Raw genomic sequence first — 9,036 nt, 5'->3', positions numbered from 1 at the left:
TCCTCCCACAGCTCATCAGGTCAACTGTCGCATTCCAAGTTTCAATCATTGGATAATTTTTGTAGCTGTTTCTCTTTACCTTGAATCATGCCCCAAGAGCAAATGAAGACCCTGAAGGCTTCACTTCCACAGATTAAACAAGTGCTTTACAAGACTCTCATCACCGTGGTCAACTCCCCTCCAAGAAAGCATTTCCTCTTCGGCCACATTTGCAGTGCCCTTGGAGCTGAGGGGTCCATCTGCCGGCAGTATCTCTGGCGGTGTTCTGCTTCCTTTGTTTAGGCTGCCAGTATTTGAAAATGCTTCGAAGCTATGCAAAAGGTTTTCAGTGACTTCTTCCTCTAAGGTGGGGAGCCGAGTCCTCCTTCCTTGTCTTTATTCGGAGTCTGGAAGCTCCACTGAAACCTGTTCACTTTGGGTGACCCTGCTGGCATTTGAAATACTGGTGACATAGCTCCCAGCAACACTCAAGCCACCCACCGTATGATAAACTGACAAATAAGGGGTGGGGTTCTAAGACTTGTTAGTTTGAGAACCCCATTTGTACACTTTAAAGTGAAGTTAAATGCAATTTAGAACTTAAGTCAGGAACTTCTCTTTCTCAAACAGAAGAAGCCATGAGGAATCGAGGGAAGTACCCATTTATTCCCTGATAGGTTGAGGTCTTGCTTTGCTTTGCATACTTTTAAAATACTAAACCTAATTACTTTGAAAATTTACCTATTTAAAAAGTGGAAGTATGAGTTAAGTCTGTTTATGATTACTATTAATGCTCGAACAATTGGTCCAACTTTTGTTTTGCTTTACTTTACTTGGTGATAGCAACATAATATGAACAGTGGAGATTATATAAGAAGCCTGGTAATTTATAAATTTAGATAATCAGCATCTGAATAAGCACTTAAGTGCTGAGTATAATAAAAACTGATTTCCCTCAGGATTGTAATACATACCAATGGAAGAAATGACCACAATGAAAATGCTTATGTAGGGGATTTAAAAATACGAGGGAACTAATGAATTCCACTATTTTTTAATCTACTTTTCCACATAAGTTTTGAAGCCCTGTCTAAAAGAAAAAGGTTCACCACCTCCCAGTTACTATTAAGATTTTGGCTAACACCTGTTCTTAGTTGTTTCGGAATAGTTTATATGTCTGTAGAATAAGTTATGATGAAGGTCTTGACATGTTTTGAGTATGTCATAGTCATTTAGCAACGGAATCTTAAAGAAAGACGTTCCACTGAGAGAATATATGAGAAACTCTTGGACCATGCTTGGTTTTGTAGTTGAAGTATAACGAGCTCATTGCGGTACAAACAGGTTTTAGAATTTTCAGAGAGAATTGAAGGGCAACCAGAGTGACTGATGTCACCCAGGAAATCCTGTGACATGGTGAGCATCAGCTCTCACTGCCAGAATCTTTTAAAATTGGAAATGTAAGGAGAGACAATAGAAAAGGAATTAAGATCATACTCAGAAACAGATGAAACAGGAGGTTTTTCTTGTGCTAGTTAGTTTTGAAGATTTGAAGAACTTGATTTTGATTGACGTCATTTTAAATTCAGTTTCTGTGTTTATTCTTCCCTTTGAATGTAGAAGGAGTCTTAGGACTAATTAACCTTTTGTTTCAGTAACAGCATTAGATCTTTGTAATAATTGCTTCAGTTTTTATGTTTTGTTGCGATTCCTGATAGTATTATATGGCTAATTCTGCTGTGTTGCAGTTCGGCAAGAACAAGAATTAAGAAACGGAGGAGCAATAGATAAGAAACTAACTACCCTTGCTGATCTATTCCGGCCACCCATTGACTTGATGCACAAAGGCAGCTTTGAAACGGTAAGTTGTTTTAAACCTTAACTGTGACTCCTTCCGCATTTTTAATGTCATTTTTCCCCGTAAGAACAATCAAAATATCATTAGCATATTGACATCTTTAGTATTACTAAATGATATATCTAAAATTACTTTCTACCAGCAGTATTTAAGATTGCATGTGGGACGAAACTCTTTTTAAACTTAAACTTGATCTTTGATTACTACTGAGGCAGTATTTGTATGTTAGCTAATTTGTAAATTGTTGGTAGGTATCTTTTGCCCATATTTTTATGGAGATCCTAGTTTATTTCAAAAGAATACTCTAGTTGTAGAATATAGTCAACGTCATAGTTCTTTTTGGTTTAGTTTTATCTATTGCCAAAGAAAAACCTTGAGCAGGTTTATTTGATTTTCTGCTAGATTATAAGCTTAATGCGGGCCCTCAAAAAAATAGAATCACTGCCATCGACTCAATTCTGACCCCACAGAACAGAGTGGAACTGTCTCGTAGGGTTTCTGAAACTTCAAGTTTGTATGGGAGCAGATAGCCACATCTTTCTCCTGCCAAATGACCAGTGGGTTTGAACTGTTGAGCTTGTGGTTAGCAGCTTGGTGTGTAGCCCACTGTGTCCACAGGGGGAATGAACTTGTTTTCTCATGAATAATCTGGGGCTCAATCTCTGATGCTTAATAGGAGAATAATATTTGTTAAATACATGATTTTAGTTAGGATATATTCTTCTGTGGAAGTATTTAAACTTTTTGAGTATTGACTAATGTGTCAGTGCTCGTTTGAATCATGTATCATTTCTATAAATGTAAATCAACTAAATTTCATTCAAGTTTGATCTGTTATGATGAACTAGTCCACAGAATAACAAAAGATTTTGTGTGCCAGCTACATATTTGAGAATGAATTTTGATTGTTTTAAAAATTGTCCTTTGACTTTTTTAAAAAAATTATTTTATTGGGGGCTCGTACAATTCTTATCACAGTCCATACATATATCCATCCATTGTGTCAGGCACATATGTACATTTGTTGTCCTCATCATTCTCAAAACATTTTCCTTCTACTTTAGCCCTTAATATCAGCTGCTCATTTCCCCCCTCCCTCCCCCCTTCCCCCTCCTTCATGAACACTTCATAATTCATAAATTATTATTGTTTTGTCATAAGTTACACTGTCCGACATCTCCCCCTGCCCTCTTCTCTGCTGTCCATCTCCCAGGGAGGAGGCTATATGTAGATTCTTATAATCGGTTCTCCCTTTCTACCCCGCATTCCCTCCGCCCTCCAGGCATCGCCCCTCTCACCACTGGTCCTGAAGGAGTCATCTGTCCTGGATTCCCTGTGTTTTCAGTTGCTATCTGTACCAATGTACATCCTCTGGTCTAGCCAGATTTGTAAGGTAGAATTGGGATCCTGATAGTGGGGGGGAGGAAGCATTTAAGAACTAGAGGAAAGTTGTATGTTTCATCGTTGCTACCCTGCACCCTGATTGGGTCATCTCCTCCTTACAACCCTTCAGTAAGGGGGTGTCCAGTTGCCTACCGATGGGCTTTGAGTCTCCACTCTGCACTCACCCACTTTTACAATGATATTTTTGTTCTTTGATGCTTGATACCTGATCCATTCGACAGCTCGTGGTCACACAGGCTGGTGTGCTTCTTCCATGTGGGCTTTGTTGCTTCTGAGCTAGTTGGCCGCTTGCTTATCTTCAAGCCTTTAAGACCCCAGACGGTATATCTTTTGATAGCTGGGCACCATCAGCTTTCTTCACCACATTTGCTTATGCAAACGTTTGTCTTCAGTGATTGTATCAGGAAGGTGGGCACTCACTGATATGATTTTTAGTTCTTTGATATCTGATAACTGGTCCCTTCTTCACCTCGTGGTCAGACAGGCTGGTGTGCTTCTTCCATTTGGGCTTTGATGCTTCTCAGTTAGATTGCCGCTTGTTTATCTTCAAACCTTTAAGACCCCAGATGCTATATCTTTGACATTTTTATACTAGCTTAAAGGGAGACAGAAACATAACAGCAAGCTTGAATTTCAGTTTTCTGACTTGTGAAATTTGAAAATGTTTGGCTGCAGGCAATAGGAAACCCATATGATGGTGATTTGAACTAACAAGGATTTTTTTCCCTTTCATGTGATAGGCTGAAGTTAAGGGAATTAATTGATGTTTATGTATCTCTTAAAAGATAGCAAGGTAACTGTCTCCTCAGCTTGCTTATCGTTCGTTCCTTCATGGTCTTTATGTGACTGCTTCGGTATCCTCTCTGGTATCCTGGTGGTCATACAGTCCTCAAGAAGTAATCACAGTAAAATGATGGACAAAAGGATCTGAGTGTGTTTTGACATTTTCCCCCAATTTCATTAGCCTTCTGAGTTGCCGTAGGGTTTAATCCAAAACGCAGAACTTAGTTTAATTTAGTTACTTTGGACTCATGAAAAACAATTTCTTTGCTGTTTGTTCACTGAGGGAAAATTTGAATCTCTTGATAGTGTTTTCTGAAGTGCAGTTCATTTTCTTAAGCTTTATCACCTAGTTTTTTTCTATGATCAGTATTGTTTGCATGCAATAATCTGTTTTTTCTCTGATAATACTAAACATTACCATTTAAAAATCTTTAAATAGATGTAAACACTCCAAGGATAAAGTAGGCATGTCATTATGATTAAAGATAAATCCAGCTGAATATTGAAAATTAGAAAGACACCCCCTGCTGGCCGCTCAGGCAAGTCCCAGCGCTATCACCTTATCAGATCAGATAGAGATCTGAGCCGTATTTTTGCAGGGTTAGAAACGAAAGTTACTTGACATTAAATAACCGTGGTCTTATTCAGTGGGTCTGGCTCATGCTAACTGGATGAGAGACTGGTTAATTCACTTGCCCATCTAGTAACTGTTTATTAAATTCCTTCTATTGCGCATTCTTGTTCTAGATGAGGGGTCGGCAAACTGCAGCTCAAGAGCCACATGCAGCTTTTTTAGTAGGTACATGTGGCTCTGAAATAAAATTGCAAATAAAAATAAAACTATTATAGCTTCATTTAAAGGATACTATTCAGATAATAGTGATTTCATTTGTTTTTAAACTGTATTTATGGCTCTCGGATAATTTTTAAATTGTTGTGAGGGACATGATTGGCTCCTCCGTCTCAAACGTTTGCCTACCCTTGTTCTACCCTTGTTCTAGGTGACAGGGATTGTGTTTGTTGGGACAAAGATTCCACTACATGCGATAGATACCAGATTAAACCACAACAACAAACTGTGGCTTAAAGGCTTAAACAAAGTCAAAATTTAGGCTTCTGTGGTGGCTCTGTTGGTATAGTGGGTTCTGTTGTGTTGCTAACATCAAGGTCACCCGTCAGCCTGTCTGAGAGAGGAAGATAGGCTTTCTGCTCCCATAAAGATCTACAGCTTTGGAAACCCACAGAGACCATTTACTTTGCCCTTTAGGGTTGCTATGAGTTGGAATCAACTTGACCATGAGAGGCTGGTTCTGCTTTATGAAAGTATTAGGAGTATAGTTTTTGTTCTTCTGCCATCCCCTATATCAGTGGCTCTCAACCTTCCTAATGCTATGACCCTTTAATACAATTCCTCATGTTGTTGGTGACACCCCAACCATAAATTATTTTCGTTTAACTGTCATTTTGCTACTGTTATGAATCGGGCGACCCCTGTGAAAGGGTCGTTAGGCCCCCAAAGGGGTTGTGACCCACAGATTGAGAACCGCTGCCCTAGATCTTGTGTGCCCTTGATTCAAAATGACTTACCCCCATGTTTGCTTCCCAGTAAGCAGGAAGGAGGAAGAGTGAGAAGGGTACTCCGTCTCCTTTTAAAGGCACAAGCTAGAAGTTTACACATGACTTCTGCCTTTAGGGAACATGGCAAAGTGGCCAGGCCTAAATACAAGACACAGTGGAAGATCAAGGGTACTTAACTAAAATTGGGAGGTTCTTTTACTCATAAGGGAGAAGGAGGGAATGGATGCTTGGTGACTATAAGCAGTTTTGCCAAAGGGACATACAGATAAACGAGTTATACAAAGCCCTCGTTGTCACATAGTGAATCTAGTGCAGTGTTTCCAAAAGTGGGCTATAAGCAGCCTCCCCAAGCCTCCCTCCCCTGGGAGGTACTAGAATGACCGAAGTAGCTGGCAGACACTTAGAATTTATCCTGGAATGTGGGTTTTAGTACAAAAGCTTTTAGTTGCTAGGGGGTGCTAAATAGTTTTTTGGGTGTATTTTTCCCCCTGATAAGGAGGTCGTGTCTTAGGTCAAATGAGTTTGAGAACTTATGATCTTGTAGGAACAATAGAATATAAACAAAATCAATAAATATAGATATGTAAGTTTCATATTATTGCATAGTAAGAAAGGAGAGAAAAGACTTGCTGGGGACCTTAAAGAGCATAAGTTCTTCTTAAAGGAAAATTGATATATGCTTATAACTGATGAGAGGGGCGTGTTTTACTAAGAAGATTTTTGAGAGGATGAGATTGGAGTAGAAGCCTGATTGAAGGCAAGGTCGTAATGAAGTGAGCCATGAGCTGACCCACAGCAGGTCAAACATGAGTGTGAAGGCCCTACTATTGGAAAGCGCTCAGTGTATTTCTGGTACAGCCAAGAACACTGGAAGACCTTGAGCTGAGTACTTACCCTGTTTCCCCGAAAGTAAGGGCCCCCCCCCCCCAATAAGACCTACTTAACAGTTTTGCCTCTCGCTGAAATATAAGGCCTCCCTGAAAATAAGACCGCCCCGGAACTACCATAACTCTGGACCCTGGACCTTAGCGGCAGGTGCCGCTGAGCAGCTCACTGCTGGCTGCAGCACAGCTGGAGCAGACAGGAAGTGTGAGGTCTCTATTAAGAAAACAATAAAAAATAAATGTGTACCGTATTATTCTTCATGGAAAAATAAGACATCCCCTGAAAACAAGACCTAGCGCATCTTTAGGAGTTAAAATTAATATAAGACACTGTCTTATTTTCGGGGAAACAGGGTAGTATAAATCGTCTGTCCTGGATTGGAGACATTTCTTAAGAGTTTCTTCTTTTTCTACTACCCTTTGAATTTTGTGGACACAGGGACTTACCGTATATACTCCAGTATAAGATGATGCAAATCTCAGCCGAGGCACCAAATTTTACCACAAAAACTGCTGAAAATGTGCTGGGGGAAAAAACGAGTATACTGTATAGGGTAATATAAATGCAGGTAAAAATATTTAAGCTGAAAAATGGAGCCTATTCAATAACAAAATAAGTTCATGATAATAAACCAAAAACCTTTAGCCATCCGACTCTTAGCAACCCTATGTAAGGTTTCTGAGGCTGTTGTTACTTCATATAAGTGAAATCATACAATATTTTCCCTTTTGTGATTGACATTTTACCGAGCTTAAGATTTTCAAGGCTCAGCTGTGTTTTAAGCATAAATCAAGACTCAGTTCTTTTTATGCCTGAGTAGTATTCCCATGTATGTTTGTACTACATTTATCAGTTCGTCCATTGATGTGTACTTGGTTGTGTCTACCTTTTGGCTGTTCTACAATTTTATTTAAAATTTTTTTGTGATTAGTTCTACAATAAAAATTTGTATTAAAAGTTTTTTGTGTATACTTGTGATGGTTGGGTATTTTAAACACACTAACCACTCTGAACCCACCAGCTGCTTTGTGGGAGAAAAGGCCTGGCTGTGAGCTCCCCAAAAGATTTAGACTAGGAAATCCTATGGGGTGGTGTTACTCTGATATAGGGCCACAGGGAAATAGATTCGGCTCAATAGCACCCAACAACAACAGTGGTAGTTCTATATATCTGTATAAGAACCACCAAATTGTTTCCCACGGTGGCTGTATTACTTTGCCTTCCCACCAGCAGTGAATTAAGGGGATCCAAAAAAAAAAAAGAGGCGGGGGGATGGATCCAGTTTCTCAACATTCTCACCAACATACATTAGTTTCTGTTTGTTGTTGCTTTTTAAAAAAATTTTAGCCATCATAAAAGCTGAGGTGATATTTTCTGGTTTTGATTTGTATCTCTTACTGCTAAAGATGGCTAAGCATTTTTTTATGTGCTTGTTGACCATGTGAATATATACTTTAGTGAAATGAATCAATAATTTCATAATAATAGAATTTTCAAGGTGGATGATGCCCTTTCTGAGTTTGGAGAGTGTAAAGTTCATCTCCATGTATGTGACATGAGAACAGATTTTTGTATTTTGGTAACTGCAGTAACTCCAGCATCTATAACTAACTACCTGAAGCATAGTGCTTACTGAGTAAGTTTTCTTTTTTAAAAATTAATTATTTTATTGGGGGGCGCTTACAAATCTTATGACAATCATCATTCAATTGTATTAAGCACACTTGTATATATGTTGCCATCAACATTTGCAAAACATTTTCTACTTGATCCCTTGGTATCAGCTGCTCTCTTTTCCCCTTCCTCCCTCACCCACTCACGTGAATCCTTGATCAAGTATATATTATTGTTATTTCATGTCTTAACACTGTCTGTTGTCTCCCTTCACCCACATTTCTTTTATTTATTCCCCTAGGGGGTGGGCTGTATACCAACCTTATGATGGGTTCCCCCTTTTGAATACGTTTTCTTGAATAAATGAGTCTGAATGCATGAAAAATGAAAGTGAGTTAATGTACTTTAAAAACAAAGGAGTCTTTATTTTTAAAATCTGGACTAATACTTAATTTTAGTTCATGCACCCCTCTCTTCCCCCATTGTCAGTGTTGTAGTTGGGGTAAGAATCTATCAGTTTACCTTATTATAGTGATAATGCACTGTCTATTCTGCTTCTTTAGAATGTAGTGGTAATTAATTTTCTTCCAAAGTAGTTTTTCTTCAGTTAAGGCAGTTTATTCATTTTGCACCCCCTTTTAAAACTTATATAAATGCCATTGTGAAGGCATAGCATGCATATAAGTTTTCAAAAGAGATTATAAATGAATGAATAATTGGGTATTTTAAAGTAAGCCTTTGGCCAGCATGGAGTAGGGAACCAGTGGAGAGGTCTGAGGGGCTGGCCCCAATCCCAACAAGTGGATGCCTGGCCCTACCCCAGAAGAATTTATTTCAAAGGACATCACTGAAGCTGCACCTCAGGGAGAGGGGACATGTCTGATCAGAGCACACGGGAGCAAATGAAGGGGGAGGAAGAGAGAGTGGAGCACATC

The 9,036-nt window shown here is 39.0% G+C and overlaps 1 protein-coding gene across 1 annotated transcript in view; it reads left to right on the top strand.

Moving 5' to 3' along the window:
• UBXN7 (UBX domain protein 7) overlaps positions 1 to 9,036 on the top strand; it is a 66,534-nt gene that overhangs the window by 37,251 nt on the left and 20,247 nt on the right. The window contains exon 5 of the mRNA XM_004712260.3: positions 1,728 to 1,840. Within this exon, the coding sequence (XP_004712317.1) occupies positions 1,728 to 1,840 (113 nt within the window). The remainder of the gene's footprint in view (positions 1 to 1,727; positions 1,841 to 9,036) is intronic.

This window comes from Echinops telfairi, unplaced genomic scaffold, assembly GCF_000313985.2.
Source record: "Echinops telfairi isolate 266 unplaced genomic scaffold, ASM31398v2 ScPeMD7_17;HRSCAF=63, whole genome shotgun sequence".
NCBI lineage: Eukaryota > Metazoa > Chordata > Mammalia > Afrosoricida > Tenrecidae > Echinops > Echinops telfairi.
This window is presented reverse-complemented; position numbering and strand designations above follow the sequence as displayed.